This window comes from Catharus ustulatus, chromosome 20 (assembly GCF_009819885.2).
Source record: "Catharus ustulatus isolate bCatUst1 chromosome 20, bCatUst1.pri.v2, whole genome shotgun sequence".
Taxonomy (NCBI): domain Eukaryota; kingdom Metazoa; phylum Chordata; class Aves; order Passeriformes; family Turdidae; genus Catharus; species Catharus ustulatus.
In genome coordinates, this window is record NC_046240.1 from 5,711,954 (window position 1) to 5,738,305 (window position 26,352).

At 52.8% G+C, this 26,352-nt stretch overlaps 2 protein-coding genes and 1 long non-coding RNA gene across 6 annotated transcripts; 2 read left to right on the top strand and 1 right to left on the bottom strand.

Annotated features, from left to right (window-relative positions):
- OTOP2 (otopetrin 2) lies at nt 1-25,355 on the bottom strand. Of its 3 annotated transcripts, XM_033077039.2 has the most exons (8): nt 25,160-25,355; nt 6,939-7,141; nt 5,903-6,331; nt 5,325-5,461; nt 4,672-4,730; nt 3,899-4,032; nt 2,562-3,451; nt 2-2,008 (listed from the first exon to the last, which is right to left on the bottom strand). In XM_033077039.2, exons 3-8 carry the CDS (start codon nt 6,297-6,299, stop codon nt 1,838-1,840), a joined length of 1,788 nt encoding a protein of 595 aa, XP_032932930.1. In that variant the 5' UTR covers nt 6,300-6,331; nt 6,939-7,141; nt 25,160-25,355; the 3' UTR covers nt 2-1,837. The 3 variants fall into 3 exon arrangements, with proteins under 3 accessions (XP_042635798.1, XP_032932930.1, XP_032932931.1); XM_042779864.1 differs by having other exon boundaries at nt 1-2,008; nt 5,903-7,141; XM_033077040.2 differs by lacking the exon at nt 25,160-25,355 and having other exon boundaries at nt 6,939-7,683.
- LOC117005430 lies at nt 7,646-9,774 on the top strand. Its single transcript, XR_004419829.2, has 3 exons — nt 7,646-7,735; nt 7,970-8,134; nt 9,440-9,774. It is a non-coding gene; the product is annotated as an uncharacterized LOC117005430 (long non-coding RNA).
- USH1G (USH1 protein network component sans) lies at nt 9,830-19,710 on the top strand. Of its 2 annotated transcripts, XM_033077041.1 has the most exons (3): nt 9,830-10,120; nt 17,381-18,622; nt 19,319-19,710. In XM_033077041.1, the coding sequence occupies exons 1-3, from the start codon at nt 9,957-9,959 to the stop codon at nt 19,320-19,322; spliced, it is 1,410 nt and encodes a 469-aa protein (XP_032932932.1). In that variant the 5' UTR covers nt 9,830-9,956; the 3' UTR covers nt 19,323-19,710. The 2 variants fall into 2 exon arrangements, with proteins under 2 accessions (XP_032932932.1, XP_032932933.1); XM_033077042.1 differs by lacking the exon at nt 19,319-19,710 and having other exon boundaries at nt 17,381-18,626.
- Nucleotides 25,356-26,352: the final 997 nt, after the last annotated feature.

The following is a 26,352-nucleotide window of genomic DNA, read 5'->3' on the forward strand; positions in this document are numbered from 1 at the left end:
GAGCTGTAAGCAGGACTGACGTCTGCACTGCTTGCGTCTCTTTTCTGACTTAATTTCAACTGCAGGAGCCAGGGAATAATGAGGCTTTTGTTTTAGGAAAGGTAAGGGTTCTAGAGAAAGATTTTATCTTTAACAGATCAAAATAGAAGCAGGCCTTTGCAGGGTCAGTTGGGCTTGGAAAGACTCCCAGGCTGGTGAGGGGAAGGATTGACCCAAGGGGAGATGCTGGATCAGTGCTGGATCCCCTCTGAGGGAGGGGAAATTGTGATTTCCCCCACATTCTACACAGTTCAGAGAAGGGCTGCTGGCAGGTAGGAACACTGATGTCAGACCAGCCAGAGGCACTGGTCCCTGCTGGTTTGGTGATCTGGGCTTGGAGGGGAAGGTGGTTGGAAACACGTTGGCCGGGGCTGTGGGGTGGAAAATTGCATCACTCCATTTCAAGTACCATGATTTCCTTTTATTATTTTTTCTTTGGCAGATGCTCACACGTCTGTAGGGAAAGGCTTGATGGTTTCTGCCCTCTCTGCAGTGTTTTTTATTGGAACAATAAACCCTGATGGAACAATAAAGCCTTTATTAGAACAGTTAAACCCTGATTTCTCAGGATGCAAACAGAGCTCAGCTGTGCCAGTTTGACATGTCCTGGCAGGGAGGGCTTTCTGAGGCTCTGCTTGGATGCTGGGTACAGCAGATGGGCCCATTTCCACCTCCTGCAGCCCAGGACTCCTGCTCTGAAAGCCCCTCAGTCATTCAGTGGTTCGTGGAGAGCTGCAGGCACCCAGAAACCTGAGTCAGGGCTGTGCTCTGAGCCTTGAAGCACTCACAGGCTTGAGGGTGCAGCACCAGCATCCCTTCAGGCTGCTGGGGATCAAACTGGCCATGGCATTGCATTGATTTCTGTGTCACAGGGTCCCTTCAGGAGTTCAGTTACAGTGAAAATCAATAAATAACATTGCATACAAAAATGTTCTATATTAAAAAAATCATTGTGTATTTAAAAAAAGAAAAAAGAAAAAAAGAAAAAAGAAAAATCTCTTTATTATCCCCCAGACTGTATTGCCCACATCATCTTTATGATTCTTGAGCCCTGATTCAGGAAAGCTGAGAAAAAAGTGTGCTAAAGCAATCCCATATCAGGGCTAGCCTAGGATCACATGCACAGCTCTTCCTCCTGCAGGAGGAGGCTGCAGTGAAGCTTCCCTGGAGAGGAAGGCAGGGGCTGGCACAGGGAAGGGTTGAGAGGGCCCAACACATGGACAATACAGAGAGGAAAGATTCAAATGTTTCCCAAAGCCTTTGGTGGTCACCAGTTTGTTTTTCACATCTCTGCAGGGGAGTGATTTCCGACTGGCCGTACCAGGAGGTGAAGTGGTTTCACTTTCTGTCCTTGTAGGTCTGTGTCAGCCCCTTGCACTCTCCAGTTCTGTGTGCAGGGAGGCTCTGACTGCCCAAGGGTGCTGAGAACACTCTGGAGAGTCCATCAGTGGCATGGAGTGAACAGGCTTTACAAGGAAGGTGAGTCTCTGCAGGAACCAAGGTTAATCACCATGATCTCCCTAGATACCTTCCTTTTTTTTTTTTTTTTTTTTTTTTAAATCTGTTCTCTTTTAAGCTTTAAGAGCTTCACACATACACAGGCACATCCATACACAAGTAGCAAAAATAAAATCTGGACTATTTTTGGATGATCTTCACTGACAGTTCATAGACGCCCCAACACTGCAAGGGGACACAATTCAGGCAGTGCTGGAACATCTGAGCAGCTTCCCAGCCCTGGGGCAGGAAGGAGGTGGATTGCATGAGGAGGATCTCATCTTCCTTGCAAGGGAGCTCTTTAGGACATGATGTAGACCTCCAGCAAACTGGCCACAGCGTGCATTCGGTAGAAGATCCCAAAGGGCAGGCAAATGTCCACGATGGCCGGCCACATGGAATCGCCATAGAAGTTCAGTTCTGTGTCATTGTCAAACTGGGGCCGGGCACCGAAGGCTGGCATGATCCAGAGCTGTGGGAAAAACGGGAGAACAGTGAGAAAGGGGTGTGGTACAGCAGGGACCTGCAGCCACAGCTGCCCAGGAAAGGAGCAACCTCCTGGGCCATGGGTTTTGAGAAGAGATGTGCTGCCATTTCTCAAGGAAATCCAGACTTCACCCCAGGTATTTGTCACTGTACATCCTTTCTTTTGGAGGGTGAAGGGGGGTGAACAGACCTGTCACTCATCACCAGAATATCAGGTTTAATGTAATTTATTGCTTTTTATAAGCTATCCCACACATGCACTAATACACAATAAACAAACTGAAACTGATTATTCTCTTGCACCCACCTCTTGTGTCTGATATTCTGGTGATAGGTGACAGGTCTGTTGACACAGCCTGAAATGCCCTAACTTCAGGGCAGTTGCTGGGGTTTTTTAGGGGACAAGGGAATCAGAATTCTGCATTTATAAATATAACTAATGTACTAGACTGTGTTTTCCCTTTCTCTCACAGACCCTTCTCCCTTGTGCTTGTAGCCCTCTCCTTCCCGCACAAACTCTTCTCCCTGCATGCACTCACTATGATATTGCTCAGCAGCAGGAACATGGAGATCTCCCTCAAGAACTTCCTCCTCCAGTTCATCTTCTTGGGGGCAGTGAGGGACCTCACGAGGTCAGAAGCGTGCGTGGCTTCCGAGCCAGAGGCCGTGGCGGTGGCCAAGGCGCCGCCGGTGTCGGGCACCCGCAGGGACACGGCGTTGATGTTGACAAAGGTGAGCCCATAGAGATCCTTCTGGTGAGCCTCGTGCTTGCAGTCCTCCTTGGGGGGCTGCCGGTGGAGGCCCTCGATGATGAAGACGTTCTGGAAGGTGTGCTGGGCGATCATCAGGAGGGCGTAGGTGAGGTTGAGCGCGCTCATGGTGTCCCTGGGCGTGCTGGCCACGATGGCCACGATGGAGTAGTAGGAAATGGCGTATTGCCCCAAGGCTGCCCCCATCAGCAGGGCCACGTCCAGGGTCCTGGTGGGGTTCTTGTGCCGGTCCATGTCCCTCTTGTCAAACCGGTAGATGATGGAGCCACCGATGCAGACAAGAGACATTAGGCTCAGACAAACAATGTTGAAGATGTAGTACATGGTGAGTGCTTGGCTCTTCTTGCTGGATTCAGTGCTGGAATTTACCTGCACCTCATACAGGATGAGGACTCCCAAACCACTGACAAGGATGATGAGGCCCAACATGATGCCTACAAAGAAGGTCCTTCGGAAGAGCCTGAACTTCAGGCGCTGGATGTGGTGGGAGTGGTGGTCTATGAAGCGTCCAACGTTCTTCCACATGACATAGACCATGGCAGAGGCAAAGAGACTGTACTCAATGTTAAAGGGGTACAACCAAAAGTAGCCATTTTTGAAGATCTGGCAGATTTGGCTGTTGCAATTGCATTCTTCAACTGAGCTGCTTCTCATTCCCACTGAAACAAGACAAAACCAGACAGATGCCCAGGTATTAAAACAAGGAGCCAACACTTCTCCCTGAAGAACTGGATGTTTGGGGTCAGTGAAAATCAACACAACAAAAGAATATGTGACCACTTTGAAAACAAGGACACTTCACCCTCAGCTTTCTTGTGCCCAGGTTCTTTCTCATAAAGTTAACTGTCAGGTTAAATCTTTCTTTTTCCTTCCCTTCTTCAATCCCATCCCATTTATACAGAGTCTTCCACCTCTTTAACTCCTCTCTGACAGAGATTAGAAAATGAACCTTCAGGCTTGGCTTTTAACAAACCAGCCCTGACAAAGGTACCTCCAGCTCTGAACAGATCTGCTGGAAAGGGATAAAAACCTGACTTGCTGGAAAACAATTTCTACCTGATGGGATCTCTCCCTGAACCAGATGGCTTTGCAAAGAGGCAGATTACCTTTCAGGAGCCACCTGAAGATTTCCTCTGTCATGTTTTTCTTCAGTTTTGAATGTGCCTTGTGGACAGACTCGTCTGTCACTGCTGACATCCACACTGCCAGGTTTGTAGTCAGCGTTAGCATCAAGCCACACCTGCAGGAGGAGGAGAAGCCTTGTGACATTAAAGCAGTGGCTCTAGGCCATGTTTCTCCCATCCATGGTTTAGCTGTGCTCAGAGGGACTGTGGCATCTGCCTGAAGTGGTGTGAGGACTCCAGTGGCCCAGGCTAGAAACCTTGATCTTTTCTTTGCTGCCCTCACTCTCTTCCTAATTTTTGTCCATGTTCATGAGAATTATCAAGGCTTGATTCCCATTGTTGCTTTTGAATGAGCTTCTCAATAGTGAATAAATTAATAGAATTGGTCTCCAGTAGGTCCAGTCTTGCAAAATTGGACAAGATCTTATTTTAGTCTGAGGCTTGCCCACTGCATAGTTTTCTTCCCAGGGAAGAAAAAGTCAACTATGAATCATTATTTAATTATAATTATTTATTTAATACTATCTGCTTTGAGTAATGCTTGTATTTTGAATTGAATCCCAACCCTGATAGATCCACAGGTCACTAACCACAGCTACTTGAGCTGGGATCCAAGTTTAGCTGGAGATTGAGCAGGTTTAGTTTTGGACAGCATTAAGGGATTATGCCCTGGTTACCTCTTAGCTGTTTGAGAGCACAGAGTGCCTGTGGCGACCCTGCTGGGCCAGGGGGATTCAAGGAGCAGCAGTGCTCACCTGGTAACGTTCAGGTGCACGTGGATGCAGTCTTTGGCAGAGACCCACAGGAAATATGTCTGCAGGGGAAAGAAAAGAAGTTATTTCCAGCAAAACGAGAAAACAAAGCACATCCCTCTGAAGGGGGGATCTCCCTGCAGAGCAGAGAGCAAACTGGAGCCCCTTTTGCCTGGGTCCATCTGGGCTCAGCCCAGCTCATGGTGCTGGCCCTCTGCTGGACGTTCCTTCTTTGCTCCCACTGCCATTGCTCTGCCCACAGCCACTCCCTGCTCTGTCTAAACTGTCCCTCTCTGATCTCTTCCCTTCCTGGCATTGTCCCAGAGCAGGGGGTCCTCTGTGTGTGCAAGGTAGCCTCTGCCTTGACTGTCCTTCTCTGTTCTTCATGGGAAAGGAGGCCTGGCTGGCTGGGGGCTGCTCAGAGTTTGTGACAAGAATGTCACTGGATGGAAACAAGTTTAAATCACTGCCTTAGAGTGAGTTGCCATAGGTGGGAGCTGTTGGGCTGGAGGGAGATGATGTAGGCTGGCTGGGGGCTGAGTTAAGCCCTTGCATTTGCTATGGGGGCAGTTGAACTAAATCCAAGAACTCAGAGCTCCTTCCACTGGTGCCTGTGTCTCTCTATGGCTCCCCAGGACAGAGCAGAACCATCTCACCTGGACAATCACAAATATTGCCTGCACAATGGGGTAGATGATTTTGATTGCAGACAGGCAGCTGTAGAAGCTTGAGTAATATCCTATTTTGAACACATCCATGACAAGGCTGAAAATGGCAAATAGGATCAGGCCTCCTGTTGGGGAACAAAAATATCTGTGGTTGGACAGATGTGTGCACACATGGGCTAATGCAGATGGATGAGAGGAAGAAGAGGAAATTTCAGGAAGAGGCTTTGCTTCTACTGCTGTTTTTCCTCTCCCAGCACCCAAATTATCTTGGCAGCAACAAAATCATACAATAATTTTGGCTGGAAATGATTTCCAATCAGCCTGGTATGCTGGGGCTAACAGCTCTTGCAAAAGCAGCAGGAGAGATCCTGGAGTGTTACAAAGAACCTTTGTGGATTCAGGGACACCTGGCAGAGAATCCAGCGCAGGAACCAGGAGCAGGGCACGGTGCCATACTCCAGTCCATCAGCAGGAAAGGCTGTGCCCAGATCTTTGCTGCTTCCCTTGTAATAACCAGTGCTGCCATGAACTGCCCACCCTGCATCTCCCCTGCAGCCCCACCCTACCTCTGAGCCAGATGGGCCCGGCGTGGGAGTCCTTGCCGAGGATGGCACCGGGGCAGCGGGAGGTGCCGGCGAGGTAGAAGATGATCCAGACGATGACAATCAGCATCATGACGGTCAGCAGGAAGAAGACGTCGTAGTCGTGCACGGCGATCTTCTCGAACGCGCCGCTGCTCACCAGCGTGCAGGCCAGCAGCGCCAAGTGCACGGCCAGCAGGATGGAGAACATGCGGCCGCCCTTCTTCCACACTTCCTTGGAGGCAGGGCTGGAGGGGGGCTGGTGGCTGAAGGATGATACCTGGCTCGAAGCCAGGCTGGCTTTGTCGTCCTTGTGTCCACAGCCCATGGTGCAGTGGGGGGGTCCGAGCTCGCTGTCCTTCCGCCCGGGCTCCTCGGTCATGGTTCAGCCAAGGCTCTGCCTGGGGGTCAGTGCTGCTGGGAAGAGAGGCCCATGAGTGAGAGGAGCATTTGGGACAGCCCAGGACTGGGCCAGAGCAGGACACGTGATGAGGAGGAGAGGATGCATCACAGCAACAGGGAAGGCTGAAGCAGGGAGTGCAAGAAGAGGGATGAGCTCATTTTCAAGCTTTCCTTTCCTGGTTCCCTAAAGGCTTTTTTGACTCAAGATGCTCTTGCTCAAGGAGATCCCAGTTTAATGAAACACATCTAATTGGTCACACAACATTTATATGTTTATTGACGTAAGATTTGGAAAAGCACCAAAAAACAGTCACAGGATCAAATATCCCGGGGCAAACAGCCAGTGTGGTTTAAATTCTAAATGTCAAACACTAAACATTCCGAGAAACTGTTATACTTCCTTGCTGAAGAGCAGGCCATCGAAAGGTAAGAAACCCCCGGGAATTTCAGGACCACCACACCCTAATTTGTAGCAGTTCCTGCAGGAAGAGTGTGAACTACTTGAGCTGTCACAGCCTCTAAAGCCCCTTGCCTGTGCCAAGTTTGGCATTTCATTGATGCTCAGTGAAAAGCCTGAAACAAAGTGAATTAACCATTCAAACAAAGCCATTCCACCAACCTGTTTTGCTGCCTGGGATCCAAATCTCTGCTCCTGCCAGGCTGAGAAGTTTCCCTGTTGCTGCAGCTTGGTCAGTTGAAGAATTTAGACCCGTTGGGACGTCTCTGTAATTTATACCATGTCTGAAGCTGACAGCAGGGCTTCATGGGCTTCTCAGAGAAACTCATGTGATCCATTTTGTGCAATAGCTGATTTTGGGGAAACTGAAAAGAGATGAGGAGATAAGGGTTATTTACCTAGCAAGAACATGAGTTGACAGCACTGCTAAGCATGGCATGGACTGCTCGGTCACAGGGTCATGGGCACCACAGAGCAAGGCCACCCCACCAAATCCATCTCCCTACATGCAGGAGGTCTCTTCCCTTGGGAGGTGATGGTTTAGGTGATGAACTTATCTTTGATGATAATTTTGTGATGGTTTAGGTGATGAACTTATCTTTGGTGATGATTTTGTGCTTGGCTTTCTGCTTACTGGAGCATAATAAACATTGTGCCCCACCCTGTGCTATTCAAATCAGCCCACTCCATGTCTCGAAGGTTCTTGAGCAAAAGGAAGAAATTTGCATTTTCACCTGTTCATTGCCAATCCTTTCCCGCCCATGGCGTCACCAATGAGGAAGGTTTAGCACTAGAAAAGAGCAGGATTTAGGGACAGGAATTTGTGTTCTTTGCTGACGCACTGCTTTTGCTTTTTCAGGGTGGGATCACCTTTCTCTGGACCTCAGGACCTTAACTCCTCTCCTTCCAAGGAGTAACGTGTCACAAACCACAGGGCAGATATGATAAACGTTTGTCTGGTAAGGGGACAGTTTCTGCTCAAGGCCCCTTTCACCCTGCTATGTTTTGTGGGGGAGCTGTAGGAGTCCCATGGCAGTTCTGGGTGGATGAGGACAAGTTCTAGTCCTTGAAATGCCTCTTCTGGAGATGTCTGCTGCTTCCCCCCTTCAGGGCAAGCACAGAGCTGGGGCCATTTCCTCTGTGTTTTCTCAATCCCATTCCTGCCCGCTTGTGTCTTTCTTGCTGCACTGCAGGTACAGCACCAAACTCGTGTGGGATGGGGAAGGAGAGCTCAGGATCCGCTCTCCAGCCCAGGGAGAGCTCCGTGTGTCCCTCCTGTGCTGCCACCAGCCGGTGCCACCAGCTGCACCAGCTCTGCCCTGCCTGGCCTCTGCTGAGCCATAGCGATTCCTTCTGTGGTGAGTGCTTGAGCTTTTCTCGGTCTGCAGCCTTTCCCAGGGGAAGCCCAGAAGTAAATCCGAGCTGATAATGATGTTTTGCAGAGGCCAGAGGTTCAGAGGCCCCTCGGGCTAAACGTGCTGGTTTACCCTGCCTCTTTTGTCCTTACCAGCCAGCAATAGAGGAAAGAGTGTTTACTGCCTCGGGCAATGCTCCCAGTCCCCTGGCAGCCAACAAATTTAACTAATAACAATACAAGAACCATTAAATAACGTCAGTAATGAATTGCAGACATTACTGTGCTGCTTTTCACCTGCAAGGATCCCAGCAACAAAAACCTCAGTGGCTACTACATCCCAGCAGGACTTGCCCAGGGAGGCTGAGCTGGTGCAAAGGAACCTGTTGAGGTGAGCAAACCCCGCAGGGAGCAGACCTTGGCTCTGATGCACTTCCAGGTGTCCCCGGGCAGCCGGGATGCTGATGCCGTGTCAGTCACCCAGGGATTAATCACTGCAGCTTGCGTGGGTGCACCTGGCACTGCTTTAGGGCCACCCTCCTATCTTGGGGCGTTTTTTCCCTTACAAAAATAAGCTGCCTTTCTCATTTTTTTACTTCCTTCCTGCTTGTTGCCTTCCAAACCCCCCTGATGATGTCTTACATAATTTTTCCACTCTCCTCCCATTTCTTACCCATCTGATGCTCTGTTTTCACCCTCTCCAAACCCTGTGCCTGTCCCAGGGCATGGTCATACACACAGAGTCCAGCCCTGGAGATCTCCAGTTAGGACATTACAGGTAAAACAAGAGAGTAACAGGAAATTCCTCCTCCATGTCCCAGGGGATACAATCCATCGATTCACCATTGGGTGTAATGTATTGGGACAGCTTCGGCCAACATCCAGGCTTGGCTCCCCTTTTCCGACAGCAGAGGGTGCCCGGGAACCGGGAACGCAGTGCTGGAGACACTGCCTGGGCTGTCCAGCTCCCCGAGGGTCTCACCCGCCGGGAATTCTGTGTCAGCACTGAAAAAACCAGGGGCGGAACACTGCACCCCCTGCACACTGCAGTGCAGCACCAAGTTACACACAGGGTTAGGGGGTTTAGTCTCCAGAGAGGGAAACCAGGTGAGGAAGGGAATGTTTCCAGCCCTTGTGAGTTCTGTTGGTTTATCAGATTCCCGTTCCCCAGTTTGTTGTGCAGTTCCTTGGAAAGCACAGTTCAGTGGGTATAGGCAGAATGGGGGGATAGGGATGGTGACTGGGTCTGCTGTTATCTTCCTAGTGACACTAGGGAGAGATATAAATAAATAATTTTTTTATTTTTTAGCGAGGAAGAGCTGAGCTGTGAACACCCCCGGCATTACTTTGAAATCAGTCCCCAAACTGCTCTCAGCCAGCTCCACACAGAGTGGGATTATCTCTCCAGGTGCCGGGTCCTACAGGGCTGTGAGCAGAGCCGTGGGGCTGTGCTCCACTGACCCACGGGATGGGGCAGCTCTGGAACAGGGCAGGACACAACCCGGCAGCCTTTCTGCTTTGGGAACACTTAAACCTGCTGAACCGCTGCTGTGCTGAGCCCAACAGAGCGATGCTGCTTAACTGGAGCTTTTCATGTGCCGTGGAGCTGGTGCGTGTCAGGAGGAGCCGGAGGATGCTTAGGACCCAGGGGATGCGCTGTGGAGCCCGGCTGGCTGCCTCCCCGGCCAGCACTTCTCAGGTGTCCTGGTTGGCGGAGCTGTGCGAGCCCAGCGGGGCCCTCCTGGCAGCCGCCCCTGCCCCACGGCCGTGCCCATGCTCTGCACACCCCGGGCACCCATGCGCTGGCCCGGGGACCCCTGCGCACCATGAATGACCAGTACCACCGAGCCGCCCGGGACGGCTACCTGGATCTGCTGAAGGAAGCCACCAAGAAGGACCTGAACTCGCCGGACGAGGATGGCATGACCCCGACCCTATGGGCCGCCTACCACGGCAACCTGGACGCCCTGCGGCTCATCGTCAGCAGAGGGTGAGTGCTGGCCACGGGGCTGCTCTGCAGGACAGAGCAGCTGGGACCCCCTTCCTCCCCCGTCCCTGCTCGCAGGTCAGTGTGCCCCACAAAATTATGTCCATAAGACATGATTTTTTGTCCATAAGACCCCTACTTCTGTCCTCCCTGCTCTTACTTTTCTTTGCTTGTGGTGCTTTGGATATAATCCAACACTCCTGATAACTGCTTTGTGTTTTCCCAGCTCCTCTGACCCTCTAAGTGCTCCTGCCCCCAGCCTGCTTGCAGCACCTGGGTAGGGATAAGTTCCCCTTTCCAAATGATCTTTTACAGGTCCTGTAAAGATAAACAATTGTGTTGCTGACATTAAAAAAAGTCCTTTTAAGTGAGGAGGCAAATAACGGCTCCCTCTGTCCCAAGAATGCTCACAGAGGGACATGTGCAGTGCCAGCTGGCAGAGGGTGGCACTTGTCAGTTTTACCCAGGGCAAGGTCTCAGTATGACCCCTGGGCAGCTTGTTGTACACTTGGAGCCTTGGAAATTCAGGTTTTCCAAGAGCAGATTTCTTCAAGCCCAGTCTCCTCCACAGGGCCTTCTCCATACTGGTCTGTCTCTCTGTGCCTCACCCTGGCCTGCCAAATCTTAAGAGTTTCTGGCTCCCTAAATGGATGTAGTGGAGAAGTGGGAGTGGGATTAAGGGAATTTATCAGACTGGAGGGATTTACACCTTGGTGTTGGGGGAGCCTGTGCTAAAGCAAGACCTGCCTTTCCTAATTCCCTCTGGGGCAGTCTGTGACTCTCCAGTTCTTACCAACCCCCCAAGGACACATCCCAGTCTGCTCCAGTAGCTCTTCTGAGCACCTCATCCAAAGCCATCCAAGCTGGCTTCTGCCTTGTATTGAGAGATTGGTGGTGCTGATTTTGGTTTCTGTCTTTCTAATATTGAGGAATGGTAGTGAGGTCAGCAGCCTGGATGGACATCACACCTCCTTTGGAAGGGCTTGGTGGGCCTGTCACCTCCCATGCAGGGATTTTTCATCCACCCTGGCCTGTGTTAGCAGCTCTTGTACCTGACCAGCCATATCTCCACTGCACCTGGTCCTGGGCTCTTGCCACCTCCTGATACTCTGGTTTGCTTGTGCAAAACATTCAGCCAGTACCTGAACTGTGCTCACAGGCAGAGCTCCTCCTTGCATAGCTGTCCTTTCATTGTAAATAATTTCCTCTCAGATCCTGAACTGCAGGCTGTGTACAGAGTGGCTTTGAGAAGTCCTTAAGCACCTGGAGGAGTGTGTTCAGGAAAAGATTATTTCTGAGTCTGGAAGGGAGAGAGCAAGATGGTGCTCTGAGTGCCATCCTGAGATGGTCCTGGGCTGAGTGCCCTGTGATGCTTCCCTGGGTGGGGCTCTGTGACCCCCTGTGCACCTCCCAGGAAAGACTGTGCCCAGCAAAAACCTGCCCAGAGCTCCTGTCAGGACAAGAATTGCTAGAAAGAGCCAGAGAGACATGTGAGGAATGCTCAGGGCCTCAGACCCTGAAGTTAAAAATGGTTCCAAAGACCTTTGATGGCCAAAAAGTCAGTCTGGAAGGCCAAAGTGGTGGATGAATGCTTCTCCAGAAAGGCAAAGCCTTTTGGACTAACTTTATAATCTCTTTATATCACTGTATTTCCTCATACTTCTCCTCTCCATGACAGGGCACCCTGCAGCCCCACTGCCTGCCCTGCCAACCCCATCCAAGCCAGCAGTTTCTGCCTCTCCACAAAGCCCAAGGGCGCTTTTATAAACTCACATTGGATTAAAAGGTCCTTGTAGGCTCAAATCGTGTTTGAGTGCAGCTTGGCTGCTGTTTAATTAACAACCTAATATACATTTGTTCCTGACAGGGAAAATAGCCTGGCAAAAGCCCAGTGCCCTTTACATGATGGATGGTGGAGCAAGGTGTGTGGCTGTGGGACTGCAGGATGTGTTTGCATTCGTGCATTCATCTTCATGTGTCAGATCCTTGCCCAGGGCCACAGAGAGACCAGCAAAGTGCTTGGCATGGAGGCAGGCACACCCCTGCTCCTCGGAGCTGGCTTTGGGTCTGGGAGAGGCAGGAAAGCCCCAGCCTGGGGATGAGGGTGCCAGAGAGGTGGAATTGTGCAAGACCCAGGAGAGCCTGAGGGCAGACCCTGTCATTTTCTGCCGGTGCCCAGGATGATGTGCCACAGTATTTAAGCCTTACACCTGCACTGTGAGGAAACAGGGAGGACCCCTGATTATCCCAAAATATCAGGGAATTGCTCTCTGGCCTCTGCTGCCAAAATATTCTTCCTTTGGTTCAGGTTCAGCCCTGCACTATGAGACAGGGGAGTGTGGGACTACGGCATGGAGCAGGGTCTGGGGGAGTGGAGGCTTTGGGGCTGGGCTGGCTCCATGCAGGGATGGGGTGGGAGGCATCTTCAGGGTCTGAGGAGGCTGGTGAGCCTGCAGCTGGGTTGCATAGGGGTGTCAAAGCACAGAGGGTGATGGGGGAGTCCTGGGGCAGCAAGAAAAACCAAAATCTCCTTGTCAGTGCTGGGCAGTGGCACCAGTGCCCAAACAAGCTGGGACATGGAGTGCTAGGGCCAGGCTGTTATGAAATGCCCCAGGGAGGGTGGCCAGAGGAACCCTGAGAAAGCAGGGCTGTGGGAGGGGGCTCCTGGGGGCCAAAATCATGGCTCTAATGGCCATGCCAGGCTGATGGACACATCCAAGCTCTGTCATCAGTGAAGGAGCCTCATCCTGAAATAAGGAGGGAGAAAGAAATCCTTTGGTAGATCCTTGAGGGAAGCTTTTTGCCCCAGCCCACATGGAAGGGGTAAGGAAGCAGGGTCACTGCTCTGCCCTTATCAGCTGCTGATGTGTCTGTGCCTTTGTGCCCCCTTTGCAATGGACAGAGAGAGGGGCTGGGATGGAGGGATCAGCCCTGGCTCATCCTTCTTGTTTGCCACACAAAAAGCCTTTTTCTTCCTCCTGGCTGGGCTCCAGTGAGGAAAACAAACTCAATTAACACGACGGCTGGGAAGAGGCTGGCGAGCTGGCATTTAGCATTGCAGCTTTTCAGACACAGTAATTCCTCAGTGTGGCTCATTAGGCACTGCTGTGGCAGTGGTGGGCACCAGTCCAGCCCCAGTTATAGGCAGGTCTGGGGGCCTTGGCTGGGATCAGCCAGAACTTCTCTGGAGTGGACAGCAGGAGAAGGGAGAATGTGTCTGCAGGTCCTCACTCAGCAGAGTGGGCCTCATTTTCCCTTCCTACAAAAACAGGGGGCACAGATACTTTGGGTGTCAGTGGCAGAGAGGACAAGTGGCTCAGCTGTGGTTTGGGGGTGACAGTAGTGACAGAAACTCCTGACATCAGCCAGGCTGCTCAAGGGCATCACATCACCCCAGCCGGGGCAGGGCTGCAGCGGGGGTTGCAGCAGAGGCATGTGAAGGTGATGTGCATCCTCTGCATGCCACAGGGCTGGCAGCCACGTGGGGCAGCCCGGCTGTGTTGGTGGGGACCTTCCCTGGGTGACGACCTGCCGGGAAGGTGAAGGAGCAGGGTGGGGCACCTCTGCAGCTCCGTGGCTTCCGGCACCTGAGCTGTCTGCTGGGAGGGAGGGTGAGCCCTGGCGAGGTGCTGAGCCAGGAGACATGGCCCCGGGCACTGCCCCAGCACCAGCAGGCACCTGGCACAGCAACTGCCAGCCCAGCTTTCTGCTGGGACGAGGGGCAGACAGCCCTGGCATGACCCTCTACAGCATCTCTGCTGGGTTTTTGGGGATTTGAACCTGGGGGACAGCTGAATCCTTGGGCTACCACCACCTGGGAGAATCTTGCTATACAGGACCCAAAGCTCTGCTCTGAGCCCAAAACCTCATCTTTTCTGCTCTTTCCTAGGCTTTGTCCTGACTGACTATGCTGAAAGTAGTGAGGATTGCTCCTCAAGCCATAAATTACCTTTTTTCACTCTTCCTCTATCCAAAACCATTTTATGAGGATTGCTCCTCAAGCCATAAATTACTTTTTTTCACTCTTCCTCTATCCAAAACCATTTTATGGGATCAGAGACACTCAGCAACCAGTTGGCTCCTGGTCTGAGGGCCTGATTCCTCACACACACCCATGAGCCAAGGGTGAGCCAGCCCTTTGCTATCAGAGGAACTCCATACATGCAGCCAGGGAAGAGCATATGTAAGTGCCACTGGATTCCCCAGCTAATTGGGATCCCACGGGAGAAGCAGAGGGGAAAAACCAGCAGGAAGGGAGTGAGCGTGCATGTCATGGTGCAAACACAGTGACTCAAGAGATGCACATGTCCACCTAAGGGGCCCAATTAACAGTGTTTTAATAATGATTATTACAGGAGTTGACTAAGTGCTCAAAAACGCTTTGAAGCTGAGAAGTGCTGCGCTTTACACCTGTTATTAAAATACGTTCCCACTTAGTGGACCCTGCAGTCAGCATCTCCTCATGTGCAGCACCCCGGAGGTGAAGTTTTGCTCAGACAGACACCTGCCAGAGGGAGGGCCTCATGTTTATTATCTGAGTTGAATCAAACATCTCTACTTTGCAAGTCACCGTTCTTTCCTTCTGATGCATTTTTAGCGCCTGTGGCAGACGTTTGTAGGGCAGAGGGCCTGACATATCTAATTTTGCTTTAATACTCTTGTTTCTAGACAGTGGAAATGAGCAGGGAAAGCTGGTGTTGATGATCTTTCCCCTCATTCTGAGGAAAGCAGACCTTCACATATGAAACCCCCAAGAGCTCCTTGGCTTTTCCCTCTGCCCCCTGAATCAGACAGATCTGAGAATAGGCTCCAAAAGGTACCTGATGGATAGAGAATACACACACTTGGTTTAAGGAGCAGGACTGTTTCCACTGCTCAGTCCCTGTGCACATCATGAGCCCACATCACTGGGACCCTCGGGGTGTCCTGGCTCACCTGCCAGGCACACAAACACACAAGCCCCCTTTCAGAGCACACAAAACAAACCAACACCCCTTCACACACTGGAGTCCCTCCACCAGCACCAGCAGCTCCATGTGGAACAGGTTCACTGGCTCTTTAAATCCAGCTCTATCAATAATTTACTCCTCTCTTGCAATTCATCAAATATTTATCCTCCCCATGCATTTCCCAGCCTGGACATGTCACTATGAGGGTAGAGGCAAGGGCTGGGGAATTACTGCTCCTGGAAACTAAGCATTGTCAGAGTACTATCAGATCCCTTCTCTCCTTTTCTTGGCTTCATAGCTCCTCAACCCTATGATCTCCTGCCTTCCCCCTCCTTATCACCCATCTTTGAAACATTTTCCCCCTTCTATGAGAGATGTCAAAGGCTCTGGCTCAGAAGTCCAGAATGGCTTGTGGGTTTTTTTTGGACTTACAGAGTACCAAACCTTTTGATTAACTTGCTGAATTTGCCATTGAGCTCAAGGTTGTACTTGCTATGTTTCTGTAAATTTAGTGGAAACATGTTTATGATGGAGTTGCTGTTCAGGGCTTTCAGGGACTGAAGTTAGGAAGTTCATGCTCTGGGTGCAAATAATCTCCAGCATAACCTCTGGACAGGCTTTATTGCTTCTTTAAAGCCTGAGGATTGCAAACTTGGTATTACACTGAGTGGGCAGTTCCTCTGTGTCCCTGCTGCCCCTCGGACAGTGTTCCAAGCAGGCTCTGGGGTCCCTGTGTGGGGATGAATGTGCTGAATGAGGCTATTTCTGCAATTTGTGCACTGGCACAAAGTGATGAAGGTGCAAAGTAGCAGGGCAAAGAAGTCTCTGCTCCTGTGATCTCCTGCTCTTTCCCTGGAGGAGTTTTTTGACTCTTTGAACTCAGACAAGCCATAGCTCAGAGCACATGGGATTTGGGAGAGGGTTCTGGGCTCTGCTGCTCCAGCTCTTGTCAGTGCAGACCCTTAAGCAGCAAGGAGTTAAGTAACCCTTGCTGAAGGTCTCAGGTGTGTGTTTAAGCAGTTGGACCTGATGATCCTTGATGGGTCCCTTCCAACTCTCTCTATTTTATGGTTTGCTGTTTGTACTGCTGGTGTCACCATGGATTGGAGCTGAGGTCTGTGAGGAGGAGAACAGTGCTGGGCTCGTCTGGAGCTCACTGAAAGGGTGGTGTGGGAACAGGCAGGAGCTGTGCTGAGCCAGAGCCCTGCTGCCCACGAGGAGTTGCTCCTGAGGGTGGTGCAGCTGCCCATCCTTAATAAAAGCTTTGCCATAGCCATGTGCACGGAGGGAGAGTGCCCTGTTGACAGATACTGCTGCTGGCTGCATATCTTAGCACACACACTCGGGAGAGGGCTGGTGCCAGCAGGGGTGTGAACTCTCTCGTTTCACCTGAGCACAAATAGAGAGGAATGTCAGGAGGACAGACTTCCCTGGGATCCCAGGTTTGTGTTTGTCCTGGCACGGGAGGCAGGAGATGTGTGCAAGTCATTTTGTCCTGCCAGCCCTGGGGCAGGGGCTGGCATGGTGCGAATGGAGATGCTACTGGCAGTGTCCAGCTCTTGAGAAGTGCAGAAACCTAATCTCCACTTTCTCTGAAACTGGATTCTCAGGATGTGCTAATACCAATGTGCTTCCAGCCGTGCTATCAAGACCAAATACAGTACAGCAAAATCCTCCACAAAACCCCACTGCTGAGGCCAATGACAGCAAAATCACTCTTATTCTCTCCTGCCAACATTCCCCTTTGTGCCACAGATTTCCCCAGGTGCCGAGAAACAGGTGGGTGGGAAGGTACAGCTGGGGGGGGTTTCAGAACCATTGCTGAGGATGGAAGTTTCATGGTGGGATTCCAAGGTGTCCAACCCAGGATGTGGCACACAGAGAGGCATTTTGGCATGCCCTGCCACAGAGGCTGAATGAAGCCAAGATCTCAAGACAGAATCTGACTAGAATTTAATGGGATATTTGAGATTTGAAATTTTATAACAAGCTTAAGGTCTGAGCTGGAATTAGACCTGTATCTCAGTTCTGGATTATTCAGAACGTGCTTGCCTTTCTCCAGAAGTTGGTTGATGTGGGAACACATTTTTCTTGAGACCTAAATTCAAGTCACATTGTCACAGACTCCATGTCAGTAGTACACCCCTCCAGAAGACCCTTTTAAAATCAAGTTGCAGGAACCAGAGATACATATATTGATATTTCATGGAGTCAGCAGCTCATGGTGCTGATTTGCCCCTGCACAGCTGGGAATATCTCAGTGGAGTCTGTCATCAATCTCTGCATGCTAACCAGTTGTTTTTCTTGCTGCTAGGGGCGATCCAGACAAATGTGACATCTGGGGGAACACCCCCCTCCACCTGGCAGCAGCCAACGGCCACCTGAACTGCCTCTCCTTCCTCATCTCCTTTGGGGCCAACATCTGGTGCCTGGACAATGACTACCACACCCCACTGGACATGGCAGCCATGAAGGGGCACATGGAGTGTGTGCGGTACCTGGACTCGATTGCTGCCAAGCAGAGCAGCCTCAACCCCAAGCTGGTGAGCAAGCTGAAGGACAAGGCCTTTCGGGATGCGGAGCGGAGGATTAAGGACTGCGTGAAGCTGCAGAAGAAGCACCACGAAAGGATGGAGAAACGGTACAGAAAGGAGATGTCAGATAATTCAGATACCATGAGTTTTTCCAGCTATTCAAGCAGCACCTTAAGCAAGAAGTTCCAGCACATGTCTATGGTGACTTCCTTGCCATACTCACAAGCCACCATCCACGGCACAGCCAAGGGAAAGACCAAAATACAAAAGAAATTAGAGAAGAAGAAGCAGGTGGACGGGACATTCAAGATCTACGAGGATGGGAGGAAAAGCGTGCGGTCCCTGTCTGGCCTGCAGCTGGGCAGCGACGTCATGTTTGTGAAGCAGGGCACGTACGCCAGCCCCAAGGAGTGGACTCGCCGCAATATCCGAGACATGTTCCTCACGGATGAAGACACTGTCTCCCGTGCCATAAGCGACCCAGGTTTGCACATGGACTCGGCCCACTCGGAGGTCAGCACCGACTCCGGACACGACTCCTTGTTCAACCGGCCCGGGCTGGGCACCATGGTGTTCCGGCGCAACTACGTCAGCAGCGGGCTGTTCGGGATCGGCCGCGAGGACGGGGCCGCGCCGGGGGAGGACAGCGCCGACGGCATGGGCGTCAGACTGCGGAGCCGCCTGCAGCGCTCGCCAAGTCTCAACGACAGCATTGGCAGTGCCAACAGCCTGCAGGAGAGGAACGCGGAGGAGCTGCCCTGGGATGAGGTGGAGCTGGGCTTAGACGATGATGATGAACCGGACACCAGCCCCTTGGAAACTTTTCTGGCTTCCCTGCACATGTTTGAGTTCATCTCCATCCTGAAGAAGGAAAAGATTGACTTGGAGGCCCTCATGCTGTGTTCAGACAATGACCTGAAGAGCATCAATATCCCCCTGGGTCCCAGGAAAAAGATTGTGGATGCCATCCAGAGGAGACGACAAACGCTGGACAAGCCAGATGTCATTGTAGACACTGAACTGTAAGTAGGAGATGGGGTCTGAGAGGTTAAACCCTTCAGCAGGTGGAGATGTGGATAATGTAAGGTGTTGTTTTCAACCTGCTTTGGAAGAGTAGGAGCCCAGGTAACTTCAGCACTTCTGTGTGTGGGCAAATTCCTGCTCGTGTGGAAAGGATGAGAGTTTGGAGAGGTGGCAATAATGTTAGTTCATTACTCAACCTTAATGTAACTGGGCAGGACGTGAAGCCCTGGTTTGGTTTCATAACCCATTTGAATGCAGACTGCTTTGTGGTCTGGTGCTACTCAGTCCGTGTAACAGATTTTCAACCACGCTCAGGCTCGTCTTGACTCTTCACCTTTCTGAAGACATTAGGAAATCAACCGCAATTCCCGGTGGTGGCAGAATGATGGCAGTGCCCGGTGACATTGGGAATCCTTCCCCAAATGCTTGAGATCTTACTCAGGCCTCTGGAGATTGCATATCTGGGTTGGAGTTGTTGGTGTTTTATGATGTTTCCAGGGTTTGGTTGGTAGGGTTAAAGGACTATGTACCTGTCAGAGAGGTGAAGGGAAGGCCACATGCACTGACACCCCAATTTACTGTGTTGTTTGGGTTTCCCAGCCTTCAGATATCTGTGTGCTGGTTTTACAGCCTTTCAGTACAGCCTGTTCTTGGATCCTTAGTGTGCTGATAGATTTTTCTCTTTTCCTTTGCAGATAGCAGCAGCATTTTTTTTTCAAATGCTTGAGAAACAAACCCAGTTCTAAGTTGCCAGAAAACACAAGCCAGAGACTCCCTTCCTGGGGCAGCTGAAAGCTACAGCTATCCCCACCAGTCCCACAGGACTGTTCCCTTGCTCTGCTCCCTGTCTGTGTGATGCTCCCCAGGCAGTTCCTGGCATGGAGGGACAACAGCTGAGACTGGACCAGGCAGCTCCAACCTGCCAACCTTCAAGGGACCGTGGTCTTCCTCTTGCTGGAGGAAGGAGTGAGCTGCACAGATGGCTGGGACGCTGCTGTCACAGGCTGTGAGACCACACCAAGCCATGAACGGAAGGAGATAACGTGATATTTTCAAATGGACTCAAAATAAATAATTACAATCCATTCTTCCCTGAGCAAGTGGTTGTTTTGGGGTTTGGGCTTGAGGAGCAGAGGGTTTGGGAATTCTGCTCTCTCTCCTGGTTCTCATTTGGTGAGAAGCATCATCTTGTCTGGTGCTATGTTTTTGGAAGGGAGTTCTGGTGGCTGTGGTCTCAGTTTGAGATGTGCCAGCCCTGACTTTGGCCAGCAGGTGCCCAACAAGTCTGTGAGTCCAGTCTGTGCTGTCTTGAGGGCAAAATCCAGACTGAAGATGATGTTTGAACATGTTGGTAGCTGCCTTCCCATGGTCAAAATGGTTGTTTCACAGATGCAATGTTTCTGTCCCATCTCTCCAGGGCACTGAGCTGTGTCAGAATTTTGTGTGCAAAGGATCTTGTCTCTCAGATCCAGCAATTTCCCACTAGGCTGCAGCCCAGAGCCTCTTCTGAGCATCCCTGATGCATCAGTGCTCAAAGCACAGCTCTGATCTGCAGTGTCAGGTGTTTCCACACTGACCAGTGCACTCACAGCTCTATTGTGCCATTTTTCATTGATGTGTGAATGGCTCCTGGCTTGCAGGAGTTTCTGGGGTGCAGCAGCAGGATGGGCAGTGACATATCCTTTAGAGGGAGAGTCAGCAGCCTGTGCTGTGGGGTGCTGGCAAAGTGCCTGTTCAGGCTGTGATGCAGACTGCCACAGATCAGAAAAATGCTGCACACATTACTGGCATTGCTTATCCACTTTATCTCAGGGATGAAAATGATAAGGAATGACCTGTGCGTGCTCATCCCAGGCCGGGTTGGGATTTGGACCACGTTTAGTCCCTTTGGAGCTGCAGAGGCTGTGGTTATGCTGGTTGGAAGATGGGGATTTGTTTGGTGTGAAGCAGCTGTGCTGCTCCCTGCCTGTGCTTGCCCTGGGTGTGTGGGTGTAGGGGAGGAAAATTACTCTTTGCAAGTTAGAAATACTCAGGTGTTTCTCTGCCCTGCTGCTCCCTGAGTGGCTGAATCCCCACTAGGAGAGTGTGGGGTCCCAGCCTCATGCCTCTGCACACAGAGATGCTCTGGCATCCCCTAAACACTGCACTGAGGATCTGAGATCTTTCTGCACAGATGTAAACTGACTCAGTTTCTTAAAGCGTTTTTAAAGACCTAACAGTGCCTTTATATTTGAGATTACAGGTTCTGTGTAGCTCTTGGCTCAGTGTACAGGCAAAGGGGTGAGCAATCAGATGTGCTGAGTCAGTGAGTTCTCCAAGAAGACTGCGCTACCCCAGCCCCAGCACTGTTTCCTTTGGTCCCTTTCCAAAGCTCGGGGCTGGTGTCCCAGGGACAGCGATGGAGAGCGATGGCTTGGCTGATGTCACAGCTCCCTCTGCCGGGACTGGGTCTGGGAGAGCAGGGAGGACCCACAGCCCACTGGGATCCACTGCTGCCAGCAGGACCTGCACACTCGGGGGAGTTTTTGGTGAGTCTGTGATCACTAAATTCACCCTCTTCCTCATGCACACGTTAACCTCATCCAAACCCTCTGTCCCTGCTCTGGATAACTGCCAGAGCACCAGCTGCCCACATGAACCAGTCCCCAGCCCCAGTTTCCCTCGGGATCCCTAGGGGTGTGCCTTTGGGTCTGTGCTGGGTGCAGGAGGGATTTGCCATGGCTCACTCCAGTGCAATGGGAACCAGTTTATCCCAGCAGATGACAAAGAAAAGTGGATCTATTGGCTTGGCACCCACTGGAGACTTTAGCAGGCCAGGCACTGGGATGTGGAGGGTATTTCAGAGCTCTAGATACCTGGGGTGTGCACATTCCCTAACTTTTGCTGTTTTACTTAGGAGCACCCAAGAAGTTGCTGATGTTGAGCTGATGCTGACAGAGATCCTTTCTCCCAGCTTGTCTTTCCTTCAAAGAGCCAGTGAAAGGTTTGGTGACTTGGCAGTACCCAGGTGCCATGGGATGTATCCCTGCATAGCTAAGACCAAGCCCAGAAATGCCACTTGGGATCACCAAGCCATGAGATCAATGTGGTCACCTCTGTGATGCAGGGAGAGACTAAAACTGAGCTGTGGCATCAATGCAGTGTGGCAGAGCCCAAGAGATGGGCTCTGTGGGACGAGGGGGTGGTCTTTGGGCATGAGGTGGCTGTCACTGGCACCAAAAGCCCCAGAACAAACACCTGCATTTGGACCTTATGCATGTTCCTTGTCTTGAAGTTTGGTCCATGGTTTATAACCAGGTTTGTCCTACAAAGTGTGGGGCCTCAGCCCTTGCAGGACACAACATCCAAAGCCCCGGCCAAAGAGATGGCTCCTGCATTCCAACCCCTCTGTCCAGCTGGGCTGCTGCATCCCACGGGGCTCATGATGGAGCATGAGATGGGAACGTGGCTGTCCCCAGGTTCTCAGAGCTCAGCTCGCCCTGTGGTGCTCTGCCCATCAGAGCTTCCACGGGGAAACCTCCCGGTGCTCATTACACTCCAGGACTGAGAACAACAAGCTCCTTTCGGAGAGGGTGCTTGTGAAAGCAGGGTGGAGGCCAGGGCTGGCACACCCTGGAGAACACCCTTAAATACCCTCCCAAACAGAAACCCAGGCAGGCAGCAGGTTTCCCCGACCCACTGCTGCCAACCAGCAAACACTGTCCCTTGTCCCTGTGGCACCAGTCAGACACAGGGCAGGTCCTGCAGTGGGTGGCAGCATGTCCCCATCAGGGAACCAGGGATCCTGGGGATGGTTGTCCTCTAACCAAGCCACAAACCCCAAACTGCCCTGTGCCTCTGTTAAATGGGGCTTCCCAGCAAAACCAGTCCCCTGGTTTAGCTTGGACACGTTTCCTTGTCCCTGATGATGTAGGAGGTGTGTGCAGGGAGGGGACAAAGGCCAATGGGCCGTGTCAGTGGTCCAGCCATGGCATGGACACTCCATCCTTGAGCTGGACAGCCTCAGCTCCTCTGCTGAAGGAGCACTGGTCACGAAAGTGATGCTGATTCCCAGGCCCTGCCTTTATCCCAGGCAGCTGCTGCAAGGTGGGATGTATTGGCACCCATTAGTGCTCGGATGCTCCAGACCACAGTCTGGAGTGGGGACAGAGCAGGGGAGGTTTTTGGGGGTGACTGGGGTCATACGGTGGTGGCATTGGAGATGTGGGTTTGCAGGCACCATTGCAGCATTTCTGCTCAGCTGCTGGGTACCACTGCTGGCCCATGGGGACACGGCTGCTTCCCCAGGCTTCTGGCAGCACCAGGTTATTGCCTGCTGCCCTTGGATAGCAGGATAGCACACGTGCTCAGCCTTGCATGTGGGACTGAGAAAGAACATCAATCACAGGACACCAGGTAGGACCACAGGACACTAGATAGGTGCTACAGGCAGAGAGGACCTGGGAAAAGCATTTTCCTTGGGCTGGAGCATCTTGTCCTCAGCCCTGCCTGGTGCTCCTCTCCCCCAGGCTCGCCCGGAGTTGGTGACAGCCACGGTGCCCACACCGAGGGTGACTCTGGGGTCCAGGACCTGCCAGGCCAGCATGGGCCATTTCACCCCACTTGCTTAACTATTTCCTGCCCATCCCACCAGGGATTCACTTCCTGGCCCAGCAGCTGAGTAATGCATGGCTGCAGGAAGGTGCATGGAGGCAAGGGGCAAGGGGATTGTTGCAGAGCACCCCCAGCATTCTCTGGCTTTGCCATGCCTTGCATGGTGTCCCCTGGCAGCCCAGCACATCCATATGTGGCACAACAAACACTGCTCACTGAGCAGGCAGGCACAGCCCCAGCACCACAACATCCCCTGTGTGAACAAAGGGTCAGCTCAGCAGGGACACAGGGGTCCCAGGGGTGATGGGTCAGCTCAGCAGGGACACAGGGGTCCCAGGTGGGAAGCTGGGACAATGCCAACAGTGGCTCCTCAGCAGTGCTGCTAGCTGTGACCATGCTGTGCCTGGGGCAAACACCTGCACTGCAGAATTGATGCTCTGGATGGCCTATAAATCTGCTCTGGACACTTTGGTGGGAGAAAGCTGGAGGGCAGAGGCACTGAGGGGGCTGTGGGACCCTTGTCTGGTGTGGGGCCAGGCCAATGACTGTCACTACATGTGGCACTGCCTGCCCTGTGGCACTGGGGATCCCTGCTCACAGAACCTGAGCTCCGGGGTGGCTCTGAGGGCTGTGGTGATCCCAGCTTTCATCATTATCTCTCACTTTCTTGGAGTGACAGAGACAATCTTCCTGCTGCTCCTGATCTCTAACCTTTAACCTTTCAGACTGTACTTTCACAACAACCGTATCTTCCTGTTGCAGGACACCAAGATGCACATCAGCACTCTACACAGCCAGCCAAGCCCAGAAAGTCCTGGTGGGACCAGGAGCAGCCATTACCAAAGGAGACACCTGGGTGAAGGCTGGGCCACTCAGTCCCTCATGGGACTGCACTGGCTGGAGCATCAAGGGCAGGGCTGCCAGGGTGGCATCCAGCCCAGAAAACACCTAAACCCAGACAGTAAGCAAGCATGGATGGAGTTCCCAAGGGTCCCATCTGCTCTCTGTTGAGGCTGCAGCCACCACTGCTTGGGCAGAGGTAGCAGCAGGCTCAGCACGACGCTGCTCTGGTCCAAGGACGGGCTCTGCCCTCGCAGGAGGCGCCAGAGACAGCTCTGTCTGCCACAACATCCCTTTGTTCCCATCCATTATCTCTACCTCAGGAAACAGCAACACTGGGCAGGCATGACCATGTTGAAGCAGAGTTTGGGATCCTCAACCATGCTCATACCCCCAGGACACTGCCCTGGGCTCTCTGACTGTGTTTTGGAAATGCACCCATGTCTGGGATGGCTGGACTTCACACGTCCCCATCCCTGGACTTCACACGTCCCCATCCCTGGAGCGCAGTGCTGTCAGCTGTGGGCAGTGCTGGTGACCACCATAGAGGAATGCACAGGAATTCCAGAATGCCAAAAGGCCTGAACAGAGCAGAAGGCAGATTCTGGAAGTCAGCCTGATGCTGCCTTTTATGTCTGTGATGATAAACCCACAGCCCAGCCCTCCCCCATGGTCACAAACAGCCCCTGAGCGTGGCACTGTGGCTCTGCTGACCCGGGATGGCTGCAGGTCACAGCACCGGATCCAGACGGGGATGTCACCCCCGAACCCTTCCACATCCCTGGCACTGCAGACCCCCCACACCAACACCCCTCATTTCAGCACCTCGACCCCACGAGTGTTTTGGAGCAGACTTCCCAGGGCAGGGGGATTCCTTGGGGTCCCGTGAGGCCAGGGAAGGCTGAGCAGCACGGCTTCCCACCTGGGGAGGGGTGGGGAGCTGCACAGGGCATCCATGACTCGGGAGGAGCAGGGAGCCCGGCTCCCGGCCCCGCGCAATAACCGAGCTAACGAGAGCCGCTGTCAACAAGTCCGCAGCTCCCAGCCGGCGCAGGAAGGACGCCTGCTCCAGGGATCCGGGAGGAGAAACCTGTTTCACTGACCTTGCTCCATCACCGCCTTCCTGGCTGCGCCGTGGGCGTTCGGGGCTGCGGCGGGGGCTCGGCGGCCCCTCAGGGGCACGGCGAGGAGGAGGAGGAGGAGGAGGAGGAGGAGCGGGGCTGGCAGAGCATCGCCGCCGGGCCGGGGCACGGGACGCGTCGGGCGCAGGGAGGACGAGCCCGGCTCCGTGGGTGCCGAACCTCGGTCCTCGCCTGCTGCGGAGCCTCGCTCCACCCCTCACCCGCTAATAAAGCCTCCGCCGCGCCGGTCCCTCCTTTGCCACTGACTCACGGGCTGACCCAGCCCAATCCCCGGACTGCCCCGCACTTCCATTTTCTGACCTACAAAGCCCGGCTCATCCCCACCACTCTCCTCCTGCTCTTTTACATAAGAGCGCCGTCTCCAAACCGAGCCCTCGAGGGCTGCCCCGGGGGTGACAGCGGGTGCTCGATGCTACGGTCCGAGCTCGTCACCCGGGCCCAGGGAAATGGACCCCGGCTGCGGTTTCGTGGGTGCTGCACAACCCTCGAGGGCACTCGCATCAGCATCTCCTCAGGGGCTTTGCTCACGTTTCAGGAGCTGGGAAGGGCAGGTGAGCAGCAGATGCTGTTCTTGGCATGGTGTCCTGCCAGCTTTAGTGCCAGGGAATGCCTTCGCCCTGCTGTCCCGGTGCTTTGGCACCCCTCCCGTACCCCGAAACCCGAACAGTCAGATTTGGAAATCCCCAGAGATGGCTGGGGAGGTGTGGAGGCTTTATGGGCATCTATCAGACTGTGATGGGATGTGCTGGACTCATCTCCACTGCCAGTCAGGGAGCAGCTCTGGGCACATCCTGCCCCTTCTCCTCTCCTCTCACCTGGGAAAAACCAGGTGCTTTTTTTTTTTTTTTCCCTTTCCTGCTCCCTGTGAAGCAAGAGTGTGCCCCAAAAGGTCCTGAGGTGGAGGATGAGCCTCCTTGGGTCACAGTGGGGATCAGGTGACAGCACCTGTGAGCATGCCTAAGGGAAAGCTGCAGGGTGGAGGACCCCCAGGGTACTCAGAAGATGCAGGGATCTCCAGGGATGAGACCCCAGAGCTTTGTGTCCCAGGACTGGAGGCAGTGACAGGCCGGGATGGGTTGGGACAGGAGCTGGCTCAGCCGTGGCCCGGTGCTGCCTGACGTAACAGGTTATACAATGCAGGGCAGGCAGGGTGC

Coding starts and splice junctions, on each gene's coding strand:
- USH1G (XM_033077041.1), top strand. CDS start 9,957: ATGAATGACCAGTACCACCGAGCCGCCCGGGACGGCTACCTGGATCTG. Junction 10,121..17,380: donor CGGCTCATCGTCAGCAGAGG/GTGAGTGCTGGC, acceptor TCTTGCTGCTAG/GGGCGATCCAGACAAATGTG.
- OTOP2 (XM_042779864.1), bottom strand. CDS start 6,299: ATGACCGAGGAGCCCGGGCGGAAGGACAGCGAGCTCGGACCCCCCCAC. Junction 4,731..5,324: donor CAATATTTGTGATTGTCCAG/GTGAGATGGTTC, acceptor TTTCCCCTGCAG/ACATATTTCCTGTGGGTCTC. Junction 4,033..4,671: donor GTGCACCTGAACGTTACCAG/GTGAGCACTGCT, acceptor CTCCTCCTGCAG/GTGTGGCTTGATGCTAACGC.